Genomic DNA, 14,987 nt, shown 5'->3' on the forward strand with positions numbered 1-14,987 from the left:
ATGCGAAATTTAAAATAAAAATGAGGATATTGATTCTGCTTTGTCCCTCCATATTGTTGAAAGTCCAGATCATGTAGTTCTTTTTGATGAGGCAACTTTAATATTTGAAGCAAATGTCTTCCAACATTCTTTTAGGAAGGCAATTGGAATTAAAAAAATCCACAAATAAAGACCTTGCTTTAAATAGAGACACTGGAGATATTCCTATAAAACCAATTTACAATAATTTAAAATTAAAGGGTTCAAATAGCATTTCTCTTCAGTTTAAATTAAGATCATCTGACCAAACTTTTAATGAAAATTAGGTCAGTAGACAAGGTAAGTCAATCTCTAAGCAGAGAATCCTTGCCCAATCTAATTGGTGAATAATCTTTCTTTCATTATGGTTTTTTGGTATGCTTGATTCAGTCTTTCTTCTGCTCAGTTTGAGTTAATTCAAAAGGTTAGTTTTCATTCTTTCTTTTTTTTATCACTTAAGACGGCTTGGTGGAAGTCCCTGACGAAATATCTGCCTCTATCATTTTTGCTTCCTTTTTGTCCGCTGGCTGACATTACCCTCATTTTTCTCGGCTATTTAATACTACTATTTTTTTCTTGTTTGTCATATGTTAATCTTGCTTGTATTTCTACCTTTAACAGTTCACAGAACTAATGTAATTTTATTTCAGCTAATATTTCACAATTTTAAAATTATAATTACCTGTACTATAATACACTTTATCGTTCTGATAACCAGAGACCTAAGTCAGGCAAACCGCCTTTTAAACCAGGGTACACAGCTATACACAAAACAAAATCATATTCAATCCTATTTCTGTCAGCCTCTTTGCGCTTTTGTGCTCTGAAAATTATGAGGCGTCGTAAAATATGTCAGTAAAATATGTAAGATACACGGTAAAATACCGGTAAAATAGGTAAAATACCCAATTTTACCGTGAACAATTTTACCAGTTACAACACTACTACATACAAATAATGTTATTTGTACAATACAAATAATGTTTTTGATTTAGTTCAACAATCCCCCCAACGTATCCTGAAATATTCACCCTGAATGTCCTTTGCCTTTTTGCACACCAAGGATTAAGAATGCCCTCCTTTCCTGACAGCAAACATCCTATCCTACTCTATTTTATCGTAGGCCGAATTGCATAACTTACAGTCCTTGTCTCTTGGCCTGTGGGAGGGGGGGGGTTGACACAGAGGCATAACTATTGGACCTTTCAACTATGCTTAAACATAATTACAATGTCAAAATTTTGATCGGGTGTATTTTTGGAAATGGGGACATGGGACGTGGGCTGGTTGCCCTCCAGGCCCTTTTGACTCTTAAAAATGACATTACAACTTTCAATTTAAATTTGAATGTGCTCCTTTCGAAGTTCCACCAACGACTCCTTCAATGTTAAGCGCCTTGGTGGAAAAAAAAAGTACTACGTAGAGGCCACGGTGCTTTTTACTTAGGCAGCACTGTGCTGCCAATGATTTTATAATTCGATTGACTTTGAATTTTTAATGACTGGAATCATTCTGTGAGGGGATTTCTGAAATTAGCTCAATATCCAGTCTAATTCAGTTCAGTGCCACCATGTGTTTTAATCCTCTAAGTCTCCTTTTCATCCCCATCATCAGCGGATTTTAGTTTCTATTAAGTGTACTTACTTCAGAGCCAACGGTAAGGTCTTTGGCCCTTTAATAGTATAAGTTGAGTAAATTGAGATGCTATATTTTTTGTTTTATTTTGAAATGCTGTGACAGCATTTTTTTTGTCCTTTTTTTAATGTTAATTTTTTTTTCTTTATTAGGCTGTCTTGGCTTTTAAGATGTTTTTTTCTCTAAGAGTAATATTTCATTTTTTAGATTCTCATGGATGAATCGAATTTCAATTCCTTTAAAATATCCACTTTTGACTTTTCACGGTATATGCGTCTTGATTCAAATGCAATAAAGGCTCTAAACGTATTGCCAACACCGGGCCAACCAACTCTTCACAGTCTAGTCGGGCTACTTGATAAATGCAAAACACCTCAAGGTAATTTATGTATATTTTTTTTACCGGTATATTCAAGTCGGCTCATCGGTACATGGGTAGAACCTCCCTGAATATCTAGTTGTTGCTGCAGCTTGCTCATTTTGATACCTGAGAAGTTTAAACTATAGCCCTATCTAAAAACAGGCAAGCCAGTTGCTAGTTCCGAATTTCAGGTAAATCAATAAGAAAACGTAGAATAAAAAAGAATTAAGACCTTCTAGAGCCAACACTCCAGGGTGTCAAGTCGACATTTCAGTTGCTGAATGAACACGTAGATGACATGATAATGCTTCCATGCATGAAGGGTACCAGTTGAACCATTACTTCTGAAACTTTTACAATAAGAAAATTAAAGTCAATAGTATTTAAGAAAAATTAGGGGACAAATGTCTGGTAATGTAATCCCCCCCCCCCCCAGAACCAGAAATGTGACGTCATAATAATCATAAAGGTTTTTTTCTTTGTTTGGTCTTAAGATTTAAAATATTTGTTTTTGTGAGAAATTATAGATGGTTGTTCATGCTGGTATTCAGAGAGATACTGTCATGCCATCTATTCTATTCATATGTTTTCTCAAATGGTGCTAGAACTAAAAAGCTTCTGATCTGGCTTTAAATATTTTAAGTCTGGAAATTAGCAATCTGCTACCTTCAGTGTTGACTCGAATTAATGCCTACCCGGGTACCAAAGCCCTGACTTCAGTGAGAAATTTTCAAACCTTTAAACTAAGTAACAACAAAATCAAAAAGATGTTCTTTAAAACTTAAAAAAAAATTCTACTGTTTCGAAGTGGAAAAAATTTTTAAGTAGTATTTTTAAATTCAATATGCTTTAAATAGTTTTTCGCTGTGAAAGAACACAGATAAAATCACATGAATAATATTCGGTCCCGTTTTTCCACACTTTTCCTCGGGGAGTTTTGATTGTGTTGATGACTTCGGGTTCAAATAGTAATTTATCGTTTTTTACCTATACCTTTGTTTCTACCTCTTTTAAGTTTAAAAAAGTTTTCAAGTAGTAATTTTAAATTCAATTATCAGTTGCTTTCAATTGTTTTTTGCTGTGGAAGAAAAAAGATAAAAGCAAACGTATAAAATTTGGGCCAGTTTTTTCTCCACTGTTCTTTGGGGCTTTTTGCTTGTGTTGATGACTTCTAGATCAAATAGTAATTTATCGTTTTTTCCCTAAAGGAACTATCAGAAACCACTAGTACTATAAGTAGGAACTAGTTTTTCAACCATTTTGACGCGAAACATCTTTTTCGTTTAATTAATCTATATTTATAATGGTTTGGAGTGACACAGGGACGATCATTACCACATTTATTATAATGCATTTAAAGATCTTTGCATTTTGCATTTCTAATGATTTGGAGTGACACAGGGACGATCATTACCACATTTATTATAATGCATTTCAAGATCTTTGCATTTTGCCTGATAATGGTGTTTTTTTTCCTCCATAGATGTCATATTCTGTTTCAAACTAACGAAATATTTGTTTCAGTTGCTTACATTGAATTAGCTTACGTTCAGTTGTCTTAAATAGCGATATAAATAAGGCATATGTTCATTCCAGGCCCGGTTACTTTGCGACAAAGATCAAAAGGACAAGATACATATATCACTGTATTCATTGATTTCATGTCTATCCATTCACCAATCCATAATAATTATATTACTCAGACTTTTTCTTAGATAATAATATAGACTAGCTAAAAAAAAAAAGAAAAAGGAAAAAATTCAATTTTAAACCATTTTCCATCAAATATCAACGTATTTTTAATCTGTAGAAACCCTGTACACCGAACTTCATAAATTGAATTCGGTAGATGAATAGAACTGAACTTCGGCTATAGGATAATAGCAAAACTTTTGTCTTTTGTTGATGTTTTAAAACCTTAGGAGAGCTTAATAACGTACAAAATACGTACAAAAACGTACAAAAAATTCACAGGAAACATAAATCTTATTGTCTGGTAATGTTTTTGTGACGTTCTATTGTCGATTGTAATAGTTATTTTTAGTTTTTGCAAAAAAAAACGCACAAAAATCCTATATCATAATTCAAATGCCAAAAGAGTATGGATAAGCATTTTTTTGATTTATTCTTTAGTACTTTTTTTTCAGTTCAGGTTATTTTGGTTGTGATTTCTTTTCTGTTTTGTTTTGTTTTATGCGTTTTATTTATTTATTTTTTTTTTTTTTTTTTTAAGCCAGAAGCCGATCACGAGCACAAAAGATAATTTTTATAAAATAAATACAAAAAACGGTTTAATTTATTAATATATTATAAGGGGCTTCAATACCGAAACAGATTGGTGCAGTGCCAGGTAGAAAGGTTTTCATGGCTGAGCAATTCTAGAGAAAACTGCTAAAAAAGAAAGGTGACCCTAGGCAAAGGAAAAATTCATAGCTGCACTTAAGGGACTCCTTATCCCTAACTTGGATCCCAAAGCTTGTGAGAAAATTTGTCTCTAAAAGCTTAATTCTTAAGATATCAACCGCGGAAAAAACATAGTATTATCTCAGATTTCTTTTTCTCAGATTCGATAGCCTGAAACGTAAGAGATGAAATTTGAAACCCTTCTCCAGTATAGACAACGTGAAAATGAGAAGATTTTCTTTGGATTTTTCAAACTTTTCGAACACTAAAACAAATTTTCGCCAACACGCCAAATCATAGACAGCGCGCTAGCGCTGCCTAATTAAAGAACAATGTTGGCACAATGTGTTGTTTTTTTATCCAGACCCGGGCACTTCGTATCGAAGGAGTTGTCGTAGAAACTTCGAAAAGGGCTCATTCGATTGGAAGTTGGAGTGGCTAGTGCCCTTTTTAATAGTCGAATTGGAGGGCAACTAGCCCCCCCCAGGAATATCAGTTCCCCAAACACATTGAATCAAAATTTTGAGATAGCCATTTTGTTCAGCGTAGTTGATTTCCAGATAGAAAATATCTTTTTGAGGAGGACACTCCCCAAAAACCCTCTGGACAAGGGGGTTAAGTTATGCCCTGGGGGCATATAAGGTTTTTATAGAAGGTGTTGTCTTAGAAACTTCAAAAAAGGCTCATTCGATTAGAAGTTCAAAGGGCTAGTGCCCTTTTTAATAGTTGAAAGTGATGGGACGGTAACTAACCCCCCTCTGACGCCCAGCTTTTTCCCAAACACATCCAATAAAAATTTTGAGATAGCCATTTTGTTCAACGTAGTTTTAAGTTCTGGAAATTAGGTCTTTGTGGATGACAACCCCCTCTAAGCCCTCAGCACAATGGTTGTAAGTTATGCTCTGGGGGCATATAAAGTTTTTATAGAACGCGTTGTCGTAGAAACTTCAAAAACGGCTCATTCGATTAGAAATTGAATTGGCTTGTGCCCTTTTAATAGTCGAAAGTAATTGGGAGGCACCTAACACGCCGTCTAAGCCCACCATTTCCCAAAATACGTGCCCTCAAAAGTTTGAGATAGCCATTTTGTTCCATGCAGTTAAAGTTCAGGAAATTATATCTTAGAGCAGGACTCCCCCCACAGTCTGCAGAGCAAGGGTTATAAGTTATGCCCTAGGGGCATATAAGTTTTAATTGAAATCTTTGTCGGGGCAAGGTTACAACCCTCGGGGCAAGGTTACAACCCTCGGGGCACGGGTTGTAAGTTATGCCCTGGGGGCATATAAGGTTTTTATCGAAGGCGTTGTCGTAGAAACTTCAAAAAAGGCTCATTCGATTGGAAATTCAAAGGTCTACTGCCCTTTTTGATAGTCGAAAGTGATTTGAGGGCAACTAGCCCCCTCTCTCCCCCTCCAGGTCCCCAAACAAATCCAATCAAAATTTTAAGAGAGGCTTTTTGTTCTGTGCTGTGGATTTACATATAGACATTATGTTTTTTAGGAGGACACTCCCCCACATTCCTCAGGGCCCGGGTTGTAAGTTATGCCCTTGGGGTATATAAGGTTTTTACTGAACGCGTCGTCGTAGAAACTTCAAAAAGAGCTCATTTGATTCGAAATTGAAATGGTTAGTGCCCTTTTTAATAGTCGAAAGTGATTGGAAGGCAACTAACACCCCTGCCACGCCCACCATTTACCCAAACATATCCAATCAAAATTTTTTGATAGCCATTTTGTTCCACGAAGTTTAAAGTTCAGGAAATTATACCTTTGAGCAGAACACTCGCCCCACAGTCTTCAGGGCAAGGGTTATAAGTTATACCCGAGCGCTAGCGCGCTGCCTACCATAAAGAACGATGTGGGCACAATTGAGTTTTTTTTCTCTGAACCCGGGCACTTCGTATCGAAGGAGTGGCTAGTGCCGTTTTTAATTGTCGAAAGTGATTGGAGGGCAACTAGCCCTCCCCTCCCACGCCCAAAAATTACACAAACACAACGAATCACAAATGGGTGATATCCAATTTTTTAAGCGGAGTTGATTTACATATATAAAATATTTTTTTTGAGGAGGAAACTCCCCCACAACCCTCAGGGCAAGGGTTTTAAGTTATGCCCCGGGGGTATATAAGGTTTTTATAGAAGGCGTTGTCGTAGAAACTTCAAAACAGGCTCATCCGATTGGAAATTGAAAGGGCTAGTGCCTTTTTTAATAGTTGAAAGTGATTGGATAGTGACTAACGCCCCTCTCACGCTCACCATTTTCCCCGAACACATCTGCTATTAAAATTTAACCAAATCAAAATAGCGTAAGTGTATCCAAGCTATCAAAGAAAGTAAACAGATTTTTTTTGCGAATGGTATCAAGTTTTTCATTTCAGGTCAACTAGAGGAGGTATGGAACTGAATTAAACAGTACTATTTTGTGTCCAGATTTTTAAAAGGGTGTATGTTGTTAAAAATTGCTGAAAATGTTTCTTCAAAATACAAATAGCAGTACAAACTATAGTCTTAAAAAAACTAAAAGATTTAAATTATTATTTTCTCTTAACCTGAAAAGACTATGTAAGTATAAAACTAACAGAAATTAATTAAAAAAAACTTTCTCCACAAAACAGTTTTTTCAAAGAAAAGTAAAGAACTATATTAAACCAAAACTTAAGAAAAATAAAATCAAATAATATACCAAGTGTGAAACTACACCAAATCAGCATCGATAAATAAACGAAACCCAACACGAACATAAATTACAATAAATAAACTAGTCAAACTCAAAACGAGCGTCAAATAACATAAGTTGGACGCAAAACCCCTATGCCTTTCCAAGGCCAGAACAAAATTTGCACTTTACTTAAAAAAATAAAAACAAATTTTCATTGTCAGTTTAATATTCATATAATGATATTTAATAATAAAAATTTTAATATTATTTTATTTATTAAATTTATAAAATTAAAAACCTTTATTTTTTTTTCAGTAAAGTGAAATTTTTGTTCTGGCCTTGGGAAGGCATAAGGGTTTTGCGCCCAACTTATGTTAATTTCTGCTCGTTCTGAGTTTGATTCGGTTATTTATTTTAATTTCTGTTCGTTTTGGGTTTCGTTTATTTATCGATGCTGATTTGTGGTAGTTTCACGCTTGGTAGATTATTTGATTTTATTTTTGCTCATTTTTTGTTTAATGGAGTTCTTTACTTTTCTTTGAAAAACTTATTTTGTGGAAAAAGTTTTTTAATTAATAATACAAAAAGATGCAGAAAGTAATCTGTCTTGGCTCTGAAAATAACTTTCTTAGTTATCATATCATGTTGGAATAACGCAGAAGACAAAATTATTTTTTTGAGACCTGAAATCGATATTTTGTATCTCTTCTACGTTTTTCGATTCGTTTGACTAATTAATTTTTGTTTTCGAATTATTTACCTCTTTTCAATTTCATACCTCTTCCCAAGAAAGTTGGAGCTTTCAGGAGGCATATAGCGGGCATTGGTCAAGCTTATGTGAAGACCCTGACAGTTGCAGGTTTAGGGGGGAGAGGGGGTACTTGCCCGGGTGCAGAAATTTTAAGGGTGCAAAATTTCCAATAAATAATCTAACAGCTATAATGATTTTGTAATTTTTGAAATCATGTTTTATTAAAATAAAGTAGAGGGTGCCTTTGGCAGTAAGTACAAGCAAATTTAATCCAAAATTTTCATTTTTCCTGTATCTTCATCACTATTCCTTGAAAATAAAAGCAATTAGCAATAAAAGTAAAATATTTTGGTGATTTAGATCCTATTCAGTTGTCCCATGGACTCCAAGACATGAAGAAACTAATTCAACACCGATACATTTCCTTAAAGAAACCTGAAGATGTATTAGAATTAGTTGCGCAATGCGGAGATGAAGGGGTCTTCGCAAACATAAAACTTGTCTATCAAATATTATTCGCAATTACAATTCTTGTGGTCAGTATTGAGAGGTCATTTTCCTTAGACCATATATCCTCCAGAGCCAGGACTGGCGCACAAGGCGTGTACGAAACCTCGCCAGACATCATGGGACTGAGCTGCAGCCCTGACGTCCTCCCACTGCGTTTGAAGAGACATCTCTGCTCTACTCAGATCCTGTTCGTACTACCGTCGCAAGGTGTGTCTTTGACGACCTCTTTTACGCCTCCCTTCAGGGCACCAGTCATAAAGTATACATGTTAATCAATCCTATGGTCTACGAAGGATGTGGCCAAGGTGCGTCCATCTCTTACATTTCAAAGGGTCGTTAACTAATGGTAGACCATTTTTCAGGCAAACTCCTATGTTTGCGACTGTTTCCAGCCATGATGTGTTCAGTGTTCTTCTAAGGCACATATTTTTGAGGGCTAGAACGTATTTCTCCAGCTGGACGTTTAGTTTCCATCATTCACTTGCATAAAGGAGAATGTACATCAAATTGATATTCATGAGGCGGTGCTTCTAGCGCATAGAGCATTTCCTACTGCGCCAAAGCCCCACTTTTCCGGCCTTTTCATCTATGGCGTCGATCAGCAGCCGCAGTCGCTGTTACTCTTCTTCCATAAGAACAACTATTTCAGCGAAATCTAGGTCAGAGATCTATCGACTGCAGTACTTTACTTCAGATCCTAATGACTGCCATAGAATGTAGTCTATAACAATAACAAACAGGAATGGGGATATAACAAATCCCTATTTAACACCAGACATTATCTTGGAGGAAGGTGTTTCCTCATTTTCTGTTTGTACACAACATTCAGAATATTTATAGAATGCGATTTTCAGTTTGATTAGTTTATCCGATAATCTATAAAAATTAAAAATCTTCCATAAAATCTTTCAATCAACGGAATTGAAAACCTTTTCAAAATCAATGAAGAGTATGTATATATTTTTTTTGTACCATTCTCTGGACTCTTCAACCATTAGTCTAAAAATACAAATAAGATCAGAGCAAGCCTACCCGGTTGAAAGTTGATGCCTCTCCAGGTGTCACAGATTAGCGCATCGCCCTTATTGAAGAGTTTGACCAGTATGCCCCTGGTCCAATATTTTGGGACTGTTTCGTTATTCCAGACGACCACTAGGAGAGCAGTCCAAACAGTTACGAAGGCTCGAAGGGATGTCTTCGGCATCTTGGCCGGGATCCCAGTGACTTCAGATGCACATCCAATCTTAAAAATTTTCACAGCTGTCGTCACTTCTTTGGTGCGGGGGTGGGGGGGGTCCGCCAGGTTTTAAAATATTGATAAATATAACATTGAAAAAAAGCAAAGAGGTGCAAAATTATTTATCGTTAATTAAAAAATAACTATAAGAATTAGAAGCAATCAACTGGGACGAGATAATTAATGATTTTGCGGAGGCTAAAATAAGAAAAGTCAGATTTAATTAAATTGAAAATTTTGTTAATAAAAAAAAATTTGGCCTGAAAATTTTGGGAGACAAGGGAGAGAACGCTAATCAAGATTTTGCTCCGGGCACGAGAGAGGCCAGAACCGCCAGAGAGGCCAGAACCGCCACTGGAACCTGATCAGATATTTGTTTTTCTGTTGCATTGAATTTAGGTGATGGAAATGCAGTGTCGTCATTAGAGTAACTCACACAAACAAAAAACGATAAATCGTTAAGCTCTGTATAGTTCAAATGAAAATGGATAGAATTTAAAAAGACGATTAATAATGGATTGATAAGGGCCACGTACGTGATATAGCTTCTATTCCAGAGTTATTTCAAATTCAATGTGTTTAAACTATCTTAGAATTCAGTATAAAATATCGTTGGTCGGTTGTGTGATTGTCAGCCCTTGTGTATCTCCCCGAAGTGAAGCTGTTTCAGTGAATTGTAAATTTTTCATTAAAATTCGAAATTTAAATTTTGCCAATTTTTTTTTTTTCAAGATTTTGGACCGTTAATAGTAGTATTCATACACACCTTACTTAAAGGTTAATTGGATCAAGGACCACCATAGGGGAGTATGGAGGTATTCCCACCCCTGTCCCCTCAAAAACCAAAAGCTATACACGAGGGCTGTTTCCAAAACCTTTTAAAAAAAATATTTTTTGGGGAGACTAAAATTTTTTAAACCTTACCCCCCCCCCCCTCCGTCCCCTTAGAAATTGTAAAATTTTAATTAACACAACTGTAAAATTTCATAGTCAAATCCAGCAGAAGAATTATATATAAAAAATACATATTTTTTTTATATAAAAATCTCTTTTTTTCAAGAATTAAATAATAAAAAAATCTCTATTTCTAGGATCCAGACTTTTAACACAGTGGGTGCGTCAGCCGTTAACTGACCTCCTGCAACTAGAGGCACGTCTAGATTTAGTCCAAGCATTTATTAATTGTCAAAGGGTTTCCTCCTTTCTGTCAGAAGATGTGCTAAAGAGGATACCTGATTTTCAGAAATTAGCTGTGAAGATGCTGAAAAAGAAAGGAACATTGCAAGATTACTACAGGTAGCCAGTTTGTCCTCTGTTATAGTTATAAACTATTAAATAATAATGCTTTTTGTAGACTAACTTTTGTATGGACTTTTTTCATAGACTAGTTGTAAACTTCTTCTTCTATGCCACCAGCAAAGACCAAAAAACTTTTTAGTTTTTCGTCTTTTTTAGCTACAGCATATATTTTTGCGCTCTATTATTCTATTTCTTCTAAGGATTGGTTAATCTAGCAAGTCTTCTGCATATCAGCGAATCTGCATTGATTTTAATAGCATAAATAATAATTTAATTTCAACATATCTGTAAAATTAGAATAGAGGAGTAAATAAATAAAAAGAAACTGAAGAAACACATGAGTACAGAAGCAATAATATAACATTACAAATTGAAAACGAAACATTGCCAAGTACTTAAACGTTGCCCCTAAAAAAGTAAGCGAAAAACTTCTACTCGAATCATGAATCACGTGAAAAAAACTTCGAATCACTAAAAAACTTCGAATCACGTATATCAAATCTTCACGTATCAAAAATTAATTCACGTATAATAAAACATATAAAAAAAATTTTCATATTCATTTTTGTTACGTTTTTACGAGTAGGACAAACCGTTCAGGGGGGGGGTAACCCCTGGATTAAACCGTGGATATAGCACGATTTAAATTAAATTGGTCGTACGTACGTTAACTAGTGCAGTAGTAAAAATGTTATTTTGGCTACTAGAGATGATTGTTTGTTTAGGTACTTGTTAATTAAACGAAACACACTCAATATATAGTTTAGTTAATTTTAGTTTAGTGTTATAGTTTAGTTTTGGTTAAGGGTTTTAGTTTAGAGTTGTAGTTTAGATTTAGTTAAGAGTTTTAGTTTAGAGTTTTATTTTTTTATTATATTACAGTTTTATCTATATTTATAGTTTAGTTTTAGTTAAGAGTTTTATTTTATAGTTATATTTTATTTTTAGTTTAGAGTTGTATTTTAGTTTTATGTAAGATTTTTATTTTAGAAGTTAGAGTTTTATCTTAGATTATTATAGTATAGTTATAGTTAGAGTTATAGTTTAGTTTAGTTTTTGTTGATTGTTTTAGTTTAGAGTTATAGTTTAGTTTTAGTTTAGAGTTTTAGTTTAGTTTTATGTAAGAGTTTTAGTTTATAAGTTAGAGTTTTAGATTATAGTATTATATTAGAGTTATATTTAGAGTTATAGTTTAGTTTTATTTAAGATTTTTATTTTAGAGTTTTAGTTTATTTTTAGTTAAGAGTTTTAGTTTATAGTTTTATTTTTTTATTATCTTAGAGTTTTATCTATAGTTATAGTTTAGTTTTAGTTAATAGTTTTAGTTTATAGTTATATTTTATTTTTATTTTAGAGTTGTAGTTTAGTTTTATGTAATAGTTTTATTTTATAAGTTATAGTTTTAGCTTAGAGTATTATCTTAGAGTTCTAGTTAGAGTTATAGTTTAGTTTATTTTTTTTTTATAGTTTTATTTTAGATTTATAGTTTAGTTTTAGTTTATATTTTTATTGTATTTTTATGTAATAGTATTATTTGATAATTTATATTTTTAGATTATAGTATTATATTATATTTATATTTATATTTATATTTTATTTTGATGTAGTTATAAGTTAGTTTAGTTTTTGTTAAGAGTTTAGTTAGAGTTATAGTTTAGTTTAGTTTTAGTTTTGAGTTGCTGTTTAGTTTTAGATAAGAGTTTTAGTTTAGAGTTTAGAGTTTTAGTTTAGAGTTTTAGCCTACAGTTAAGAATTATGCTTAGGTTAGATCTCAGAAAACTGGTTTCATAGCCACAAAGATAAGTGACTGGGGATGCAATGTATTGGACTTAGAATTTATAGACTTAAAATTTAGGCTATATGTTTTCACATTAGGCTTACACATTTTGCATGCAGACAAGCTATACTTTAACTTATCCTCACCTAATACTTCAACCTAATCTACGCTTATTTATTGAATGTTTTTCTTTTAATTAAGAAATATAATGTTTTCCTGATAGAATCATGGTTTATATTAAAAACTCACAACAATTATGGATGTTCTGTTATTGTTATGGAGAATATTATATCCTGTAACAAATTTATTGTTGCTGGAAACTAGAACTGATTAATCTAATTAAACGAAGTTATGATGCGAGCAAGTACAACATTGATGTTGCCATATTATTTTATTAATTATAAAAAAAAACTTTCATAAAATTTTTTTTTTAAAATAAATTTACAGTCAATTTTAATATTAATAAAAGAATATAAAATTAATTTTTAAAATTTAAACTAAAAACGACCAGAAATTACTATTAAAGAATAAATGAAACCCAAAAGAAACATAAATTAAATAAACAATCATAGCAAAAAACATCCAATAAGTAATAACATGAATGAATAAATAGATCTTAAAGCGAGTAATGCTTAGATTCAATATGAAAATCAAGCTTAAAACGAAAAAAAAAAATTTACTATTGAAGTATAAATGAAACTTAACAAGAACAGAAATCAAATAAACAATCAATGCAAATATACACACAATAGATATTAATGTAAATTAATAAATAAATATTAGAAAGAGGAAAACTTAAATTGAATATTCAAATCAAGGTTGAAACGAACACAAATCACTACAAACAAGAGTTTGGGTCTCACCTCTTTCTCTCACTGTAAAAGTCTAAAATCTACTGCGTCATTGGCGCTTTACTGAAAACCAATTTTATGACAAATATTTTCTTTGTACTTAATATTCAAAACAAACGTTAAAATTATAGTAAAATTTGGAACTGATGAGCTTTCATCAATTAATATCATTCTGCATCAAATATTCAGTATAATTTACTAGATCTTTTAAAGTTTTTCAAGACGAATATAGTTTCACTACAAACAAGAGTTTGTAGTGAAACGTGTTATTACTTGTTGGATGTTTTTTGCTATAATTGTTCATTTAATTTCTGATCGTTTTGGGTTTCATTTATTCTTTAATAGTAATTTCTGGTCGTGTTTTTTTTTAAATTTGAAATGTATTTTTATATGCTTAAAATAATTTAAAAAATGTATTTAATTTTATTTGAACAACTTATTTTTCGGAAAGTTTTTTTTAATTAATTTGTGTTCGTTTTTGATTGCAAAAAGTTTCCAGTTTTTAAAAAATCCTTATTTCAAAATCAAACTTTTTTTTAAAAAATCAAATGTTCATCAAAGTATCAAAACTGGTATCAAAGTAAAAATACGAAAGTGAAAAAATGGGTTTATTTCAACCTCGGAGTTTTTATTATCTGATGTTTTAAATATTTCTAAAAAAAGGGGTATATCAAAATTTTTATAAGATTAGTGTTGGGACTTAGGGCGTTGGGGGGTGGGGGCTAATTAACTTGGGGTCCCTTTTGACTCTTTAAAAGGGGAACTAGAACTTTCTATTTTCAATCAAATGAGCCCTCTCTGAAGCTTATACGAGCATCCTTTCTATAAGAACCATATATATCCCCAGAGTGTAACATACAACGCCTGTTCCTGGGCCCTGGGGGGCTGTGTCGACCCCGGAGTTTTAATATTATATGTTTTAACTATTTTTAAAAATTTGTTCACATAATTTTTTTATGGTTTGGGTTTATCCATCCGATAAACCCGATGGCGTGGTGGGCGGGAGGGGCTAGTTGCCCTCCGATCTTTTTTCACTCTGAGTGAACCCTCTTTGAAGTTTATACGAGCATCCTTTTCATAAGAACCACCGACGGCCCCAGAACATAGCTTACAATGCCTGCCCCTCCGGGCCTTGGGGGGTTGTGTCGATACCGGAATTTTTGTTATCTGACCTTTGAACCATTTTGAAAAAAAAGGCTCTCTCAACGTTCTTGTCGGATGGGTTTGAGGAAAATAGGGCGTAGAGAGGGGGGCTAGTTCTGAATTTTATACGACCTCTCTTTACATAAAAACGTTATATATGCCGTGGCATAACTTCAAACACTTGGCCCCGGGTTCTAGGGGTTTGTGCCAACCTCGAATTGTTTTTTGTATGATTTTTTAATTATTTTTAAAAAATTGGCTATATCAAAATATTCATGGGGAGGGTTTTGGGAAATTTGGGCGTGGAGGGGAGGGGGCTAATTGCCCTTCGATCTCTTTTGACT

General features: G+C 33.3%; 2 protein-coding genes across 3 annotated transcripts in view; one reads left to right on the forward strand and one right to left on the reverse strand.

Moving 5' to 3' along the window:
• Positions 1-14,987, reverse strand: part of LOC148952328 (pro-neuregulin-2, membrane-bound isoform-like) — a 188,018-nt gene that overhangs the window by 72,595 nt on the left and 100,436 nt on the right. The window lies entirely within an intron of this gene.
• The window catches only part of LOC148952329 (DNA mismatch repair protein Msh2-like), a 51,745-nt gene continuing 38,622 nt past the window's right edge, over positions 1,865-14,987 (forward strand). Inside the window, exons 1-2 of the mRNA XM_089088932.1 lie at positions 1,865-2,032; positions 10,665-10,869. Coding sequence (XP_088945058.1) covers positions 1,867-2,032; positions 10,665-10,869 — 371 coding nt within the window. The 5' untranslated portion in view covers positions 1,865-1,866. The remainder of the gene's footprint in view (positions 2,033-10,664; positions 10,870-14,987) is intronic.

This window comes from Artemia sp. Qi Xiang Cuo, chromosome 5 (genome assembly GCF_049724085.1).
Source record: "Artemia sp. Qi Xiang Cuo chromosome 5, ASM4972408v1, whole genome shotgun sequence".
Taxonomy (NCBI): domain Eukaryota; kingdom Metazoa; phylum Arthropoda; class Branchiopoda; order Anostraca; family Artemiidae; genus Artemia; species Artemia sp. Qi Xiang Cuo.